The sequence below is a fragment of the Urocitellus parryii genome, chromosome 5 (assembly GCF_045843805.1).
Source record: "Urocitellus parryii isolate mUroPar1 chromosome 5, mUroPar1.hap1, whole genome shotgun sequence".
NCBI lineage: Eukaryota > Metazoa > Chordata > Mammalia > Rodentia > Sciuridae > Urocitellus > Urocitellus parryii.
This window is the reverse complement of record NC_135535.1, coordinates 8,388,405-8,405,670: the sequence shown is the minus strand read 5'-3', so window position 1 is coordinate 8,405,670 and position 17,266 is coordinate 8,388,405. Positions and strand designations below refer to the sequence as shown.

The following is a 17,266-nucleotide window of genomic DNA, read 5'->3' as shown; positions in this document are numbered from 1 at the left end:
GGCTGATCCTACCCCGAGAATTCTACAGCCTTTCTCAGGGGCGGCTGTCTCCCATTCCATGGTGCCAGGTTATTGTCACTTTCCCCTCCACCCCCAAGCTCTCCAAGACCTGCCCTCTTCCGCCCCAGCTACCTGGAGGGGACTCCCACTGGGCAGGCCAGGGCTGTCTGCATTCTTATTGGTCACAGTGAGGACAAGGTGGGTCCCTGTGGAGTCGGTGATGAGGGTGGGCGGGGTGACCCCCTTGAGGAGGCCACTGCCCTGTGGGCCCAGGAGCAGCTGAGAGGTAGGGGCCACCTCCGGCTCAGGTGGCATGGCTTCCTGCTTCACCACCACAGCTGGAGGCCCCAGGGCTGGGGCACCAGTGTCTCTGTGGTTGGCAGTGGGGGCCACCAGGCCAGGGCTGAAGGGGTGAGTGGTGCCTGGGGGCTGGCGGCTCAGCTGGCAGCTGGAGAAGCTCTTCTCCTGCTTCACAGGGGTGCTGGGTGGGGCCGTGGTGGAAGCGGGAGCCGGGGTGGGCTGCTGGGCTCGCTTCTCCTGCTCCAGCTGCAGCCGGAGCAGCTCCACCAGCTGCTGCTTCTGCCGGAGCATGCGCGTCAGCTCCTCGATCTGCTTGTCCTTCTCCTGCAGCATCTGGTCCTTGTCCAGACCCTCCATCTCCGCACGCACGCCAGGGCTCAGGCAGCAGGGTGTGGTGCGGGGACCTTCCTCCTTCACAAGGATTTGCAGTGGTGAGGTCTGCAGGGTGAGCTGTGTCAGCGGCGATGTCACCATCTCACCAAAGGTATCCCCAGGCGTGGAGTTCTCATCACCCGTACTGAGCAGTGAGCGCTCTGAGGGGGTGGGGGAGACCGGGGGTGTGGAACCCGTGCTGCCAAATTTGACCACACCATTACTGGTCACAGTCGCCACCACCACCTCAGCCGGGGCCAGGCCTGCTGCCACCAGGGCTGGCCCTGCACTCAGTCGGGCTGCTGGAAAGGCAACTACCACCTCGCCAGCCTTGGACAGGAGAGAGGTGGCAGCAGGAGCCTTGGGGGCTGCAGGGGCTGGGCTGGCTTGGTCTTGGTAGGCTCGCAGGCGCTCAATCAGCTCTGTCTTGGTGCCCGAGACGGGCAGTGACCGCAGCTTCAGCTCCTGCTTCAGCTCCGCCACCTGTAGGGATGAGAGTCAGGGTGGCCAGGGGCTGGGAAAGGAACAGAGGGATACGGACCCAGGCAGCAGGACAGACTGCTGAGATAGAGGCGCATCGACCCCAGGCTCTCCAGCAGGCCTGTGAAGCACTCTCCAGCCCTTCCCAGGGTCCTCCTTTCACCATCCTAACCACAGCAGGTGCTGGCTCAGGTGCTTCCCCCAAGCCTACAGCATGGTGCTTGGTGCTCAGTAATACTTCACTGGATGAACTAAATTCTATAGATGAAGAGCCTGAGCCACCTGGAAAAACAATTTCAAAATCACAGAGGTAGTGATGAGTGGCTAGGCCAGGACTTAAAACTCAGGCTAAATCCCAAAACCATGCCAGCTGTCTCCATGAGCCTCATCTTGCTGGTGTCTGGGTCAGGATGCTGGAGGGACCCACCTGATCCTGGGGACAAGCTCTCCAGGGAGAATTTGGTCACGTTTTGATGGGCACTGAAGGAGCCACTTCAAGGCCCCCAGGACATGAGCTAAGTATGAACCCAGAGCAAGCTGCAGCAGAGAACAGCAGATTCAGCGGGCACTCAGGGGCAGGGGGCTGCACACTCTGGCTGCCTCTGAGAGGCCTGCAGCCTTGGGCACGCTGCTGTCTCCCAACACCTCTGCCTGGCCCGTCCTCCCAGAGGAAGAGACCCGCTGCTCACCTGCACCGCAGAGGTGCAGGAAGACGTGAGGCACATGGCTGACTGGTGGGCTGCTGGGGGAAGTGACCTCAGGATGTTGCCATGGCCTCAGGCCCCAAGGTAGGTTCCAAGTGGCCCTGTCACTGCAGTCCAGAGCCTGGAGCCCTGTTCTGCCTCTCACAGTTGGGGTCCCTGGGCCTTGTGTCTTCTTTGTATAAAATCCAGCTCCTGTGGGAGAGGCCAGGAGGCAGGGGCTCGGGTCTGCCAGTGGAGAGGGGATGGCTTGCCACCTACCTTCATGTCGTCCAGGTTGGCTGGCAGGGCTCCCGGCTTGCCAGTCTGGGGGGTGCTGTTCTGACGTGTCAGTCCACCTGGTCCTGGAGGGCCTGATCCAGAGCCACCACTGGTGGTAGAGAGGCTGCGCACTGCAGGGGCCCCGCAGCCCCCCAGAGTCTCACCTGCTGGCCTGAGAAAGGAAAAGGTGGAAGTGAGCCAAGCCAGCATCACCACGGGCCTCTGCAGGCAGTGGCCCGAACCCCGGCTGCAGGTTTAGGATGGAGGACTGTGGGGCCCAGGCCCTGTAGGCAGACCAGGGAGGCCCTGTGTGGTACCCTCCAATGGGGCCCGGCCCCGGGGCGTGGGTCTCACTTGGGCGGGGCGGGCAGGATGGTCTGGTAGCTGTAGTGCTGCTGCTGCTGGTTGAGGATCTGCAGCTGCAGGAAGAGCTGCTGCTGCTGCAGGATCTTGGCATAGGAGGAGTCCATGGCAGGCGCCCCCTTGTCCTGCTTTTGGTCCGGTGGGATGTACTGATGGTACTTGAGCTTCTTCACCTTTGGCTTCAGCTCCTTGGCCTTCTTGCTGCGCTGCGACTTCTCGCTGGCAGACTTGGGTTGGCTTTGCTGAGGAAACAGGGGACACAGCCTTGAGGCTAGCTGGGGCGGGGAGACACTGCTAAGAAGGCCCCACCTGCGCACCCCCCTCCAGTGCAACTGAGCCTCTTCAACCAACAGAGCTGCGTGGCCTGTAGGTAACCTCGATTGAACACACAGGCTCAGATGTTGCTGTGCCCCCAGGCAGAGGGTGACAAGAGGAGGCAAAACCACAGCTGATCTGTGGAGCAAGGGCCATGCCAGAGGGGGCAGGTTAGCAACTCAGAAAGCTGAGGCCTGCCTCAGCAACTTAGCCAGGCCCTAACAACTAGAAAGACTCTGTCTCAAAATAAAAAATAAAAAAAGGCTAGGACGTGGTTCAGTGGTACAGCGCTCCTGGGTTCAGTCCGACAGATGGATGGAAGGGAGGGAGGAAAGGAAGGAAGGAGAAACGGGCTCAGAGAAGTCACAGAGAGAAGCTCACAGAAGGGCATACAGTGACCATCTTGATCTAGCCAGGACCTGGATCATGACCCTGTTTATATCCCAGAAGCTCCCAGCTGGCACAGCCAGAGATCCACAAGGGTCAGTGGATACAGGCTGACCAAGAAGGGCCAGCAGGTCATGCTTGGAAGGCCTGTGCTTAGAGCAGGGAAGGCAGAGATGGAGGACAGCAAGAGTAAGCAGGGGAGACCTGAAGGGTGTGGGGAGCCAGGAAGTGTCTGAGCAGAGGGCAACGGCAGGGTCAAGACCAAGCAGGAGCAGCTGAGGTCTCAACCAAGGTGGCAATGTAACACAAAAGGTTGGGTGGAGGTGATCCACTAAGGCATGAACACACAACATGAACCTGTGTGGGTGAGGAGCCAGGGCTGGGAGGAGGAGAGCACAGAGGGACCACTCATATGCACATGTGTGGTGGTCAAAGGAAGACCACAGGGTGTCTTGAGGAGCAAACTTAAGAGAAGAGCTGGGGGTGGGAGTGGGGGGGGTTGTGACATCAGCAAGGGTAAGAAAGAGAGCAGAGGTTTGAGAGGGCTCTGACAGGCGTCAGCTGAAGCTGGGAGGCTGACCGCTCCTTCAGCCTGGGGTAGAAGCTGGAGCGCAGGCCACAGGAGCTGGGGGACAGCCTCCAGAGGTGACACACAGCCATGCACCAAAAAAGGCAGGACTGGGGGTGTCTCCCTGGGAGGCAGGCAGCCTCCAGGGCCAAGCCAGGGCTCAACAAAAGCCTAAGAATGAAGACAAGGTAGCCTCCAGGATGTGTTGGCCTCAGGAATCTCCTGAGACTTGTGGCCAGGGGAGCTGCAGGTGGCTAGGGGTGGTCAAGCCAGAAGCAGGGTCTGTGGTGAGGATGGAGCCTAGAGAAGAGGAAAGGACAGGACAGGAAAGCAAGTTGGGGGTAGAGCCCCCTAAATCCTGGAAGTCGGGGGGTTCTGCAGGGCTGCAGGACCCAGGGTGGCCCTCCCTACTGCCAAGTTTTCAGGAGGCTTCTGTGCATGAAAGGTCAACAGTGTCCTCCACCCTCCCTCCTTCCCTCAGGTCAGGTCTTGGAAAAAGAAAACCAACAGCAGCAGGGCCAGCCACAGGCCTGTCCTGAAGCACAGGGCTCTCTGATGCCACAGGCACTGCGGAATGAGGAGGTAGAGTGTGGGTGCGTCTTCATGGATGAGAGTGGGAACAAGAGCCGAGGAGCCGGCCCGGCTAGCACACTGTGGTTTACAGTGGCCTGTTCCGAACCCCCCACGCAGGCTGGAGGGGAAGCCCACTGTGTTAGAGGATGGACATTTACCTGTGGTGTTTAGAACTGGGCCTAGGGAGGTGATTAGGGTTAGACAAGGTCATCTGGGTGGGTTCCTGACTAGACCCTGGTGACTTCGTCAAGAAACACCTGGACACATGTGTGCACTCTCATCTCTCACCATGCAATGCCCAGACTGCCCTGGGACTCTGCCAGCACCAAGGCCAACACCAAAAGGCCTTAGACCTTCCAGTACCTGAGCTAAAATAAACCTCTCCTCTTTATGAGGCATCAGTCTGCAACAAAGGCAGTGCTCACCAGCACTGTGCCTCCAAGCAGCACGACAGGTGCTCCCCTCAGGCACCTTGGTAGAGGACATGTGCTCCACCCCTGCAGTTGTCCCCATAGCTAGAATGAGGTCACCACAGGGCTCTGAGGGGCATGGGGAAGGGGATGGTACAACTGCTAGCAAAACTGTACCTTAATGAGCGTGGGAGTGGATTTGGCGGTGGGGACAGCAGTTCCATTGGTGAGGCTGGGGGGCAGCAGAGGCGGGGGAGGCAGAGGAGGCTGCTCTGACAAGAAAAGCGTTTCTCCGGAATCCGGGCCCATAGGGAGTTGAGAAAGAACCTGAAAGAGGAGGGGAAGTGAGGACATCAACACCTCCAGGTGGAGCTTGCCCTGCCCACCTTGCCAGCAATGGGGGTGGCAGCCACCTCCTCAGACACCATCGTGGCCAAAGGGCAAATGATGGGCCAAGACCAGGGGGAAAAGGACAAGCGTGACCAGCCTGGTGGGGTGGTGGCGTCTTGTTGAACCAAGTGCACTGGGGCAAGGCACTGAGAAGGAGTGATGGGGGGGGGGGGGCAGGGAGGTTGTGAGTCCACAGGAAAGGTGGCCTGCCCTGCTGGCCCTCTCTAGGGCCCAAGGTTGCTCAGGCTGCCAGAGTTGGAGGGCCACTGTCAACACCTCCCTTCTCACCACTGGAAACCCAAGCAACCAGTGCCTAGGCTACCAGGCAACACCCTTTGGCTCCCTTGTGCCAGAGCAGGAGCCACCTATGTGGCCTAGGGGACAGCTTACACTAAACAGCCCCCAGAAGTGTGGGGAAGCAGCAGTGTCTGGGAGTGGGCAAGCTTACCTGAGTGGGGGACATGGAAGTGGCACTGGGCAGTGGTTCGCTGACTCGGGCCTCCAGGGGTGATGGCACTGACCCTTGGGACTCATGGCTGGCAGGCTGCTCAGGGGATAAGGCATCACTGCTGTCCTCATCAAAGGAAGAGCTGTCTGCTACTTTCGGGTAATTCACCTGGCCCACTGAAACCAAAGCCAGAGTCAGATTCCACTGTGGTCCCCACAATAGCTGGACAGAAAGAAAGGCTGTCCCAGCAGAGGGCCTGACCCTTGACCCATGATGCAGACAAACAAAGGGAGACTGGCATCACTCTGCCTTCTTTGGTGCAAGTGAGCGTGAGGAAGGTGAGGGCCAGGAGCCTGAAACAGACTGGAAAAGGCTTTTGAGGCCCTTGTGGTACTTCCTTGGGCTGAAGGAAGCCTTAATTTTGAGCCTCTTGCTTGTAACTGTACCCTGTGTTCAGTTTTCAAAGTCAAACCCTTTGCTCATCCCTCCAGCCTGCTCCACCCTGGAAGATGCAGGCTGCCTCCTGGCCTCATCCACATCCCATTGCGGGGAGTACTTTACCCTATCCTACGGCCACACAGTTCTGTCCCCCATGATCACAGCATACAATGAGGCCCTGTGTCTGTCAGTGTGGGGCCACAGAGCTCAAGCGACAGCTTTCTCAGGGCTGACTCAACTCCCCAAAGGCCAAACAAATACAGGGAGCTCGGCTCTGAAGCCAGAGTGGAGGGCATCCTAGGTGGGCAGGCACCTGCAGTGAAAGAGGATCAGCAGAAGTAGGGTGGCCCCTTTAGAGGTCAGTGACCCTCAGAGACCCAGCGTCTGGCAGCAAAGGTAGCAAAAGAAACATGCTTTTGCTCATAACTGCCCTGGCTGGACCCAGGACCACACAGCACCACAGTGTATACATGTCATCTCAGAGCTGCTGGGAAGTGGGGAAGGACAGCTCCGCATGGTGCTCCTGATCCATAAGGCCCAGCGTGGGAATCTCAGACCACAAGAGGAAGGAAAGAGGGGGACAGAGGCAAGGAGGGTATTTCAAGCGTCGTGTCACAACTACCACCTCCATGCGGTTGTGGGAAGAGGTGCGTGGCAGGTCGAACTCGTCAGCTGCCCACACAGGAGGAACTAAGGCGTGGAGAAGGCAGGGTGTGGGGCCTGTCAGGCCTCGGGAGATGTGCTATGGTGGGAAGACCTCAGATGAGGAAGAGGAACAAGCCTCGATGGCTCAGGCTGGGTTTGTCTGGGCGTGGGGCTCCCAGCAACCTCTTCCTCTCCAGGGCCACGGACTGAGGCTCTCTCCTACCCTGGACCTGGGAGGACACAGCTGAGTTGCTCCTTGCTGGCCAACTACAGTAATGGGCCAGGAGAGCAATGCCCAGGGGGCGGGAGCTTGCCAACCACCTTCGTATTACACCAGTCATACATTTAGACTTTCACAAGCTCTCGCTTCCAGGGTGGAGATATGCTGTGGGGCAGCAGCTGCATGGAGTCTAGCATGTGGCTATGGTGACCTGGCCCAGATAATCTGCAACTCCCATGGGACTAGTGCAACTGGAGGAAGCTGCAGAGATGCTGGGGAGGAGCAAGGCTTCGGCAGGCCAGAGCCAGGCCAGACTCTGCTGTCCTCTTTCCTGGGCCAGGCAGGCACTGGGGGCAGAGTCAGGGTCCCTGACCTCTGAAGGCTTGCTTCAGCGGCCGGGAGTGGAGCAGAAGCTGTGCTGAGGAAGTGCAGAAGCCAAGGACATGCTGGGGAGAGCCCCGGGAAGACTTCCTGGAGGAGAGAGCTTGGCGTGAATGCTAATGACCCCTGTGGGTGGCCTCCCAAAGGAAAGGCATGTGAAGGTGCGCGTGGAGGGGGACCACAGCCTCCTCTTAGCAGGCCTCCTCTCCTATCCTCAGCCCTGCCTCTCCTACCAGAACCAAACCTCTACCTGGATGCAGAGTTCAATTTCCTCCCCTTGTTCCCCTGGAACTGCTGCCTCAGCTCCTCAGCCTCTCCTGCACCTGCTTCCTCTCAGTCCATACACCTGCTCCAGACTCCCAGCTCAACCTGGCACCTCCCTCTCAGGCATGAGCCCATGAACAAGATACACAGCTGCTGTTGCCACCTCCTTGCCTCCTGCCCCCTCAACAGTCCAACCTGGCTTTTCTGGCAAATGCCTCCTTGTATCAAATCATTGATGAGCCCCTCCCTGCCAGACTCCTAAGCCAGCTGTGGTCCACCAGGCCTCCAGGCTACTATCTGGCTGTTGCTCTGCCCAAGATGTCCCTCTGGACCTCCTCCTTTAGGCAATCTCTTGTTCAAGTTCCAGGCTGAGTGCAAATGTGCTATCTTGTGTATGTGTGTGGGGGGATGCTTCCCCAGTCACTGTCACTGTCCCCCTCCCTGAAAGCTGTCCTCTGCTAGCCCCACTGCACGGAGTGCACACATCCACTAGCTGCCAAGTGGTCTGCAGTGAGCATCACCACTACCAACAGCAGCCACCACTTTGTGGGCCTCTCCAGGCACCAAGGACCATGATGGGCCCTGTCCATCACTTGGGATCGTGCCAACAACTCCACTAGGCAAGTAACGCAGCTGCCCCACAGGGCCATAGCCCTTCTACTATGCTGAGCTGGCATAAGAAATCACTTATTTATCCACTGGTCTTCTCGTGTCAAGACTGGATTTTCTAAAAGCACAAACCCTACCACATCCATCTCCATAGTCTCAAGACTGCTCAGGCCAGGCATGTTGCTGAGTCTGGGCTGCGAAGTCCAGAACTGGCCTGGCCACCCAGAAGCCTGCAACCAGGGACTCTGAGGTACCTGAAGAGGAAAATATTGAGATGAGGGGAGGAAACATGCAGGGAGGAAAAAAAAAAAAAAATCAGTGAACTCTAAGGGCTCCTATGTCAAATGGAGAAAGGAGTATCAGGTCCAGGAGGGCCAGCATGGCAGCTGCCACTGCCACAAAGTTCAAGTAGACTGGAAAGACCACCCACCTCCAGAGAGGCAGGGAGGGGGAAGTGGGAGAAGCTGCAGATCCACCTCTGTAAAATAAATTCTTGGGCAAGATTTGATGGGCGCTGAGAGGGTGGTGGGTCCAGAGGAGATAAGGATTCCAACCCCTCCCACCAGCCCTGCCCTGGGCCTCCCTTCCATCTGGCCACTTGTCTGTATCCTTTACACCCTTCATAATAAACCACTAAATGTAAGTACTTTTCCAAGTTCTTGAGATGTCCTAACCAATTATCAAGTTCCAGGAGCGGGTCATGGGAACTGTGATTATAACCTGTCCATCAGAAGCACAGGTCACAATCTGGGTCTTCCAATTAGGACCTGAAGTAGGGGCAGTCTATGGGATTGAGCCCTTAACCTGTGGGACCTCACACCAGGATAGAGTGTCAGGATGGAAGTGGATCGCAGGCCACCTAGTTGGTGTCCACTAAGATGCCGGGTGTGTGATGAAGAGCAAGCCACCAGGACACCCTAACAGAGGAGAGAGATGGTTCTTCCTCGAGCCTGCGCTCCTGACTGCGGCAGCAAGGCACTGCACATCCTAGCCTCCGCCTAGACACCCTCTCTTCTAACTTCTTCTCACCCCAGGGGCTGCTCTCCCTGCCTATCCTTTCCTCCCCTGCCCTGCCTCCACCTAGTGGCACTTCCTGCTCTTCTTCTAACCCTGAGGAGCCTGTGTCCCCTCCAGTACAGCTTCTGCCTCTGCCCTGGGTAGGAGCTCTGTGGGGACAGAGGCTGGGCTGCCCTGTGAGACTGCAGTGCTAGAGCCCAGGACACTGCTTGGGTCCCTCAGTGCTTGTTAAATGAAATATCTGAGGAAAGGGCCAGACTCTGGGAAGAATTTTCACTAATAAAAATAATAAGGAACTAGGTACAGTGGCACCTACCTAGCCCCAGCTCCTTGGGAGGTTGAGGCAAAAGGATCACAAATTCTAGGCCTGTCTGGGTAACTTAATGAAATCCTATCTCAAAATTAAAAAAAAAAAAAAAAAAGAAAGAAAGAAAGAAAAAAAGCCATGGATATAGCTTAGTGGTAGCAGTACTTACTCAACAGTAAGGTACAGGTTTCTAATTCCTGATCTTTCTACATGTCGATCCTGGCACTTACTAAATTACCATAGGGCCGAAAAGGCCCCTGAGTTCACAGACACAAAGAGTGATGGGAAGCCTCTCTGTTGCTTATCTTTGTGTGGTCTTAATCCCTGCGATACCTGACACCTGCTTCTTAGGCTCTCAGGCTCTGTGCCACCCCACCTGAGGCTACTCAGGAAGTCTGCAAGCAAGAGCCAAAAGCAGGACTCCGCCTCAGGCACTCCCTTCCCTTGTGCATCCCTGCTGCGATCATGGCGCACATGGTGGCCTGCGCCTCCTCACCAATGATGGCTTCCTTCAGGCTGGACTCAACAGGCAGGATGTTCTTCTCCACCAGCTCCATAGGCCCAGGCCTCTGTGCAATCTTTTCATTGAGGTCATCGGCTAGTCTGGCTCTCTTCAGCTTCAGCTGCTTGGCCTGGAGGGAAGGCTCAGCCGAGGTCTCTGCCCACAGAAGAGAACAGGGTGTGGGAAGAGGAAGAGAATCCCTGGTTCTGCTTTGGACGCCCCAGTGTGCAGGAGCAGAAAGCATTATAAAGGCATGAAGGGTGGCATGGCTTCGAGTGTCACAAGGTCAACTATAACCAGGCCAGGCCAGGCCAACCCAGAGGACATTCTAAGGTGGAGCTAGAGACAAAGGGGCACAGATGATGCAAATACTTTGCTCTGCCTCTAATCTGGACCAGGGGGCATAGTGTCTTTACCTGCAAAATGTGGGGTTCAGACTCGAAAAAGTCTTTCTGTCCCCCAAAATAGCCCCAAACTAAACAAATAAAAAGTGAACATATTTTTGCTGTTTCCAGAAAACTCAGGGAGAAACATGGCTGGACCAGGCAGGGCACAAGGAGCACACCCTCTTCAACTGCCCCCGTCACAGGTACTCAAGTAAGTGCCAGTGAGCAAAGCAATGAATGAAAAGAGAGAAGGCACATTCTAAAAACTGACTTTGGAGGACCGAGAGGGTCTTCCCTGGTAGAGAGAAGGATGGTGGGGCAGAGGCCAAGCACCCTGACAGAACGTGACTGCTTCTTGGGCACATCCAATAAGCCCGTGGCAGCCCCCACAGCACTACTGTCTGACTGTAGGAAGCCTCTGCCTGCCTCTTGCCAGCAGAGATGGGCAAGGGTAGAAGGCAGGCAGAAGAAAGCACTAGCTGAGTGGGAACACAGCAAGGGAAAGGAGCAACTCCAACCCACACACCTTCCAAAATGTGCATCCTGACCAGCTCAGACCTCTCCGGCCGGGAACGAATCTTCCGTTTCAGATAGTCCTCTGTCTACAGAGAGAACACATCAAGAAACTCTCAGGTCCAGGTCATAACTTACGGTGTGAATAGGACCACAAAGGAAATCCTGGCCATAGTGACTGCTGGTGGCCACCTCTGCAGCCCCCACGACCTCTACTTGGTGACTGCAGGGTTCTGAAGCACAGGGAGGCGTGGGAGGCTCAGCAGCTTCCAACTGTGCCTGCCAGGAGCACCATTCTTTAAGACCACTGGTTTCAGAGGCTGGATTTGTGATATACATATTAAAAAATTATTACTCATACTATCATAAAAGTAATATGTTCATCAAATAAAATTAAGAAACTAAAACAACAACAATAACTTCTAAGCACCCACTGTTAGTATTTTGGGATGATTCTAGTCATTCTTTCATGCCGAAGATAAATTTGATTTTGTAGAGCTATAATCATACTGAATATAATTTTATGACCTGTTTCAAAAAACTCAGCATTCTGTGATCTCATGAGCACTTTCAACTCATTCTGAATGATTGCCAAATCAATACTAATTTTGATACATGGAATCACAGCTCTAGTTCCTCAAAGTCCAATGTCTTCATTTCTGCATTTATTAGACTGGGTGAACTAAATCATTACCTCAACATCCACAGAGCCAACATGTGGGCTGACCTAGATCTGACTCCAGAGACTATGCTTTAACTTCCATACCAGCATTTTCAAACTACAGATTAAGACTGGTAGTGAGTCAGACCAGCATAAGACACAACAGGACCGGACAGGGTGGAATACAGTACAAAATATCAGGCACACTGTATGTATAGTAAGGGTTAAGGCTGGTCCTTGCCTTGCCCGTTTGCTGCCTTGGTGCTCTCCTGGGCCCAACCCGAGGGGCTGAGTTCTCCAAGAGATGGCTTAAGTGGCTCTGGGCTCTGGGTCTAGCACTAGCAGTGGTATTGCCTCAGCAGCTGCAGAGGATGAAAGAGCAGGAGTAGGGTTCTCCACCTCTTCACAGACTCAGAGGAGGTGCATTTTGTAAGCCACCTCAAGCTCTGAATGGTGGCCCAGGTGGAGGTGAATGCCATACTAATTACAAAAATGTCTGGAGGACCTTCCAGGTTGGTGAACTCATGTAGGTGCTGGAAGGGCAACTCAGCCCCTTCCCACATACCTATGCATCTCTTCCAACAACAGTAAACGTATTAATAATGCCAAATGGCTGAAGCCTGCCTACCTAGAAGCTACTTAGGACTGGGTTAAAAGGAACAAGGTTCCTGATGGGAAAGGAAAGAACCAGTTTGCCTTAGATGCAGAATGTAAAGACAAAGACTTGGCAGCTGATACCATGAAAAAAACTCATGACCACTGGAGAGCATGAGTGGCTGAGCAACTGATGAAAAAGGAATCACTGGGCTGGGGATGTGGCTCAGCGGTAGCGCGCTCGCCTGGAATGCGTGCGGCCCGGGTTCGATCCTCAGCACCACATACCAACAAAGATGTTGTGTCCGCCGAGAACTAGAAAATAAATATTAAAAATTCTCTCTCTCTCTCTCTCTCTCTCTCTCCCTCCCTCCCTCCCCTCTCTCACTCTCAAAAAAATATTTAAAAAAAAAAGGTTAAAAAAAAAAAAAAAAAAAGAAAAGAAAAGAAAAAGGAATCACTCACGAGAGGTGAACAGTGTATCAACCCCTCCCGCTGTGACCTGACACTGCTACAGCCACCAGACATGCCTCATAGCCACCACCCTGCACAAGAGCCACAGATGTGGTAAGGGTGCTACCACTTAAAGAATGCATGGAACCCTATAGCCGGACACAATGGCACACTCCTGTAATCCCAGCAGCTCAGGAGGCTGAGGCAGGAGGATCTCAAGTTCAAAGCCAGCCTCAGCAAAAGCAAGGCACTAAGCCACTCAGTGAGACCATGTCTCTTAAGTAAAATACAAAATAGGACTGGGGGTGTGGCTCAGTGGTCAAATGCCCCTGAGGTTCAATAAAAGAAGCATGGAACACAGGCTGACAGTACTCAGCATCTAATTCAAATGCAAAAGTGGCAGGTTTCAAAGCTTTGAGTTGTTAGAACTTATTAAAGCAAGTTCTGCTGTAACCAATCCAATAGACTCATTTTTTATATCTCAACTAAGATAATTTTTAGTATATGCTTAAATATAAAAGCAATTATTGTAATCTGGAAATCATTTGTGAACAGATGTGCAAGATAAGCACATATTGAATGAACACGTTTACATATATTAGGAAATAAAATTACTTTGCTAAAAAAAAAAAAAATTGGAATCTACAGAACAAGGTTTGCGTGAGCTTTGCAATACTAGATGGATAATGTGGCTAACCTCCCTTGGCTGCATCTATGAAATAAGGGTAATAGCAAGGGGATGTTGTGCGTGCTGTGATCCCAAGAGGCAGTGAGAGGAGGATCACAAATTTGAGGCCAGCCTGAACAATTTAGCAAGACCCTGTCTCAAAATAAAAGAGAAAAGGGCTGCGTGCAGCTGAGTGGGGAAAAAAAAAAGAGGACAAAGGCATGTGATCCATAGAGCGGATGTGAAGACGAACAATAAACGGGTTTAACCTCACGTACAGAAGCGCTTGATAGGACAGCAGCCGTCCTAATCAGTGTGTGTCCACCCTACACAGAGCTGTTGGCTGGGGGCGGGGCGGGGGTGCACACAGGGAAACCTTCTGACCCTTTCTCCCTAGTGGACCCTCCACTGCTCCCACAAACAGTGCAGTTTGTTATTGCTTTGGTTCCCAACCCCACGACCTCATTATTTCTATTCACTAAGAATTAATCATAATTTTCTAAGGTAAAAAATAGTTTTAATCTTAGGGGCAAATATTTCAGACTCTAAGAGAGGTGTGGTTCTCCCCATAGGAAGAAGGGTCTCTTTCCTTGACTTAATGTAAAAGAAAAAAGTAAAAGGAGTGGGATGGGAAGCACATTCTGGTGACTTCCCCATCTCTGCCCACACTGGGTAGGAGGATATTCCCCAGGGGCCGCTGGGGAACTGAAACTGAAGGGGACAGGGACACAAGTGAGGTGCTACAGCAGGAAACCTAGGCTCTGAGCCACCTGCTTCTGCTTTTCAAAGGGTGCAAATAGACACTGGCTGCTCTGGGGCAGGCAGAGACCAGGGAGGCTTCCTTGGGGCATCTGTCCTGCAAGGGTGGGGCAGTGCATCCTGGAAATAGGAGGTTGTTCTGTGACTATACTGGTGTCTATCATCCATAAACAGCTCAAAACTAAAGATGGGAAAACTTAGAGGTGTCCAGAGCCAGGTCAGGGAAGGAGGCCTGGGTGATCATCCCATACCCTCAGGTACACTGAAGGAGAGCCTCACTCTGACCATATTCCATAGGACCACTGTAGGAAGCAGTGGGGGAGGGACAAAGTAGGAAAGCAGAAGCCTCTGGGTCGAGCTGTGAGGCAAGGGCTGACCCAAAGGAAATGTAACCAGCAATGCAACGAGCACCAACAACATGCTTTCAAGGTGCTAGGGAAGAAGGATGCCTTACCCTGGCCCGCTCCAAGCTCCTTCTCTGCTCATGAAACGCAGCTGGACTTTTCAAAGCTGTTGAAAGAAGAGCCAGAGAAGAATTACTTTTCGTGAAGCATCACATTAAGTACTACAGTTTTCAGTGGAGAGGGCATCTGACATTCAAGTTAATTTTAGCAGTGCCATAACACAGCTGGAGTAAAGAAGAAGCAATACCTGAGCAAGCAGGAGCCTTTATGGCTTAGCTATGGCCTGACTGTTAAGGTTCCTTTATAATTCCTACCAGGAGCAGTCACTGCTACCTACACTTAGGCTCCATAATGTGCACAGCACCTACAGCCAAGCCCACCTGGGCCTCACCTCACTCTCAGGACCTACACAGGGCAGGGTACATCTACATGCCAGGCCCACCTTCAGCCTCATCAGGAATCACTGAATGGATAAATGGTTTCAATGGACAGTTGAACCAAAAAGGTCTCTTCTCAGGTGCTACTTTCTTCTTCACTTCAGCTGGCATTAGTAGTGCTGCTAAAGCTAATTTGAACATCATCCCTAAGGACTAAAGGAACTTCCAGCAGTCACAAGGCTTACCCTTGTGAAGCACACACACCACGGGCAGCTGATAAGAAGGGCGTGGCTCTAGCTCTATTCTGGGGACACCACCAAGTGGACCACAGCTCCCACCTCCAGCCCACACACTTAGGGGACAAGTCCAAACAAAGCCCCTCTACAAACACCTTGCTGTGAATGGAGGACCCGCCTCCTTTTGTCAAGAATTTTACTCTAAGGGGACAAATAATGATTTAAGACACTGCGGAAGAAGGCAAGGCCTGACTCACTTCAAGCAGGGAACAATGGCAATAAGAGAGAAATTTACAAGACTGTGGTCAGTTTCACTTCTGCTGACCTAGGATTTCTGAACAGCTGTGAAACTGTGCGAAGAGATAACTTTATAGGCTGTTGGCTGTGGTGGGAGTGCAGGGGTAATGAGACGCTAAAAGTAGCAAGAGCACAGATAGGACCCCATCCTGCCTGGGCCTCTGTGCTTCCTCCCCTTCCTCCCCTTCTTCCCCGGAGGTTGGGCCTCAGCAACAGCAGTCCCAGAAGAAAGCCTCAAATGTCCCAGGAGGATTTGTTTAAAATTTTTTAAAAAATATATCTTAGGATAAAAAAGAAACTAGTTTTCAAAGTTCCCCTAAGAGTCTTTTCTACCCTCTAACAGCAGGTGGAGCTCTAGGCCTAGCAAATAAATTTGGAAAAGCCAGCCCCATGGTTCCTTCCCCAACCACAGGTCAGGTTGTTCCCTGCCCAGGCTCTACTGAGTAAAGATGGAGCCCTAGTGTGCTGGAACCTGTGCTATGTATGATGAGTATGCGCACCTGGTCCTGAGAGCTCAGCACATGGATAGATTTGGTCAAGGAAAAAACTTCCAGTATGTGCTGCCCCGTCCCAGATTCCTCCTCTGCCTCATTCTCCAGAGCACTCATCACAGTCTTTTTTGGTTTTTGGTACCAGGGAGATTGAACTCAGGCACTTGACCACTAAGCCACATCCTCAGCCCCATTTTGTATTTTATTTAGAGACAGGGTCTGACTTGAGTTGCTTAGCACCTCGCTGATGCTGAGGCTGACTTTGAAATAGCGACCTGTCTCAGCCTTCCAAGCCACAGGGATCACAGGCATGTGCCACCCCACCTGGCTCATCATGGTCTTAGAGTAGTTTCACATATGTTCTTATTGTTTGTAACACTGTTACCATAAGCCCCACAGAAGCACAGCAGGGTTCTTTCTAATTCTTTCATTTCTCACAGAATCCACAGTACCTAGAATAGTAGGCACTCAATGAATTAAAGAATATTTTATAAGGCCAGTGACAGAATACCAAGGAGTCTGCCGCACAGCTTGAAACTGTCATTAACAGGAGGAATTCTTACTCTCACCTCTGCTCAAAACTTCACAAAAGCCAGCCGCCGTGGCGCATGCCTATGATCCCAGTGGCTCAGGAGGCTGAGGCAGGAGAATCACAAGTTCAAAGCCAGCCTCAACAAAAGCGAGGCACTAAACTCAAGTGAGATACTGTCTCTAAATAAAACACAAAATACGCTGGGGATGTGGCTCAGTGGTAAGCGCCCCTAGGTTCAATCTCTGGTACCAAAAAAAAGAAAAGAAAAGCTTCACAAAGGTCCTGGAGAGCAAGTCATAGATGTTGTGTCAATCCTGGGTTCTACCAAATACAACTGGTGTGACTGCTTTCTGGGCCTCATTTTCTCCTAGAGAGTAAGAATCTGCCCACTTCTCTAGGTTGATTTCTTAATTTATTCAAAAAATAGAAAAGAGCTGGATACAGTGGCGCATGCCAATAACCCCAATGGCTCAGGAGGGCGAGGCAGCAGAGTCAAAGCCAGCAATGGCAAGGTGCTGAGCAACTCAGTGAGACCCCCTCTCTAAATAAAATACAAAATACGACTGAGGATGTGGCTCAGTGGTTGAGTGGACCCAAGTTCAATCCCTAGTAAACGCTCCCCCCATCAAAAGAAAAAAAAAGTAGAGAAGAAATAAATCTGCTTGATAAGGGTGGGGGCAAGGTGGTCAATTAGATGTTCTAGTTAGATGTGGATCTGAACTCAGGCAATGTGAGGCCAGCTTGACCACGGTACTGAGCACAGGTGAAGAAAGACTCAGAAAGAGGGTTCAGGGACCCACTAGGGGATCCCAGGACTTTCAGGCATCAAAAGGCATAATTTAAAACTTGGGCTTACCATGGAGCAGCCCTGACTGAGCCTGATATTAGGTGATGACTGAGAAGCGGGTGAGAAGCTGAAGGAACTCATTAGCTAGATAAGGTCTG

General features: G+C 52.9%; 1 protein-coding gene across 3 annotated transcripts in view; it reads right to left on the bottom strand.

Moving 5' to 3' along the window:
• The window catches only part of Mrtfa (myocardin related transcription factor A), a 111,806-nt gene that overhangs the window by 5,765 nt on the left and 88,775 nt on the right, over positions 1–17,266 (bottom strand). For all 3 annotated transcript variants that reach the window (XM_026405974.2, XM_026405971.1, XM_026405970.2), the window contains exons 3-10: positions 14,439–14,494; positions 10,864–10,939; positions 9,946–10,107; positions 5,569–5,744; positions 4,908–5,057; positions 2,469–2,719; positions 2,115–2,286; positions 133–1,155 (exon numbers count right to left, since the gene is read on the bottom strand). In XM_026405974.2, the coding sequence (XP_026261759.1) occupies positions 133–1,155; positions 2,115–2,286; positions 2,469–2,719; positions 4,908–5,057; positions 5,569–5,744; positions 9,946–10,107; positions 10,864–10,939; positions 14,439–14,494 (2,066 nt within the window). The remainder of the gene's footprint in view (positions 1–132; positions 1,156–2,114; positions 2,287–2,468; positions 2,720–4,907; positions 5,058–5,568; positions 5,745–9,945; positions 10,108–10,863; positions 10,940–14,438; positions 14,495–17,266) is intronic.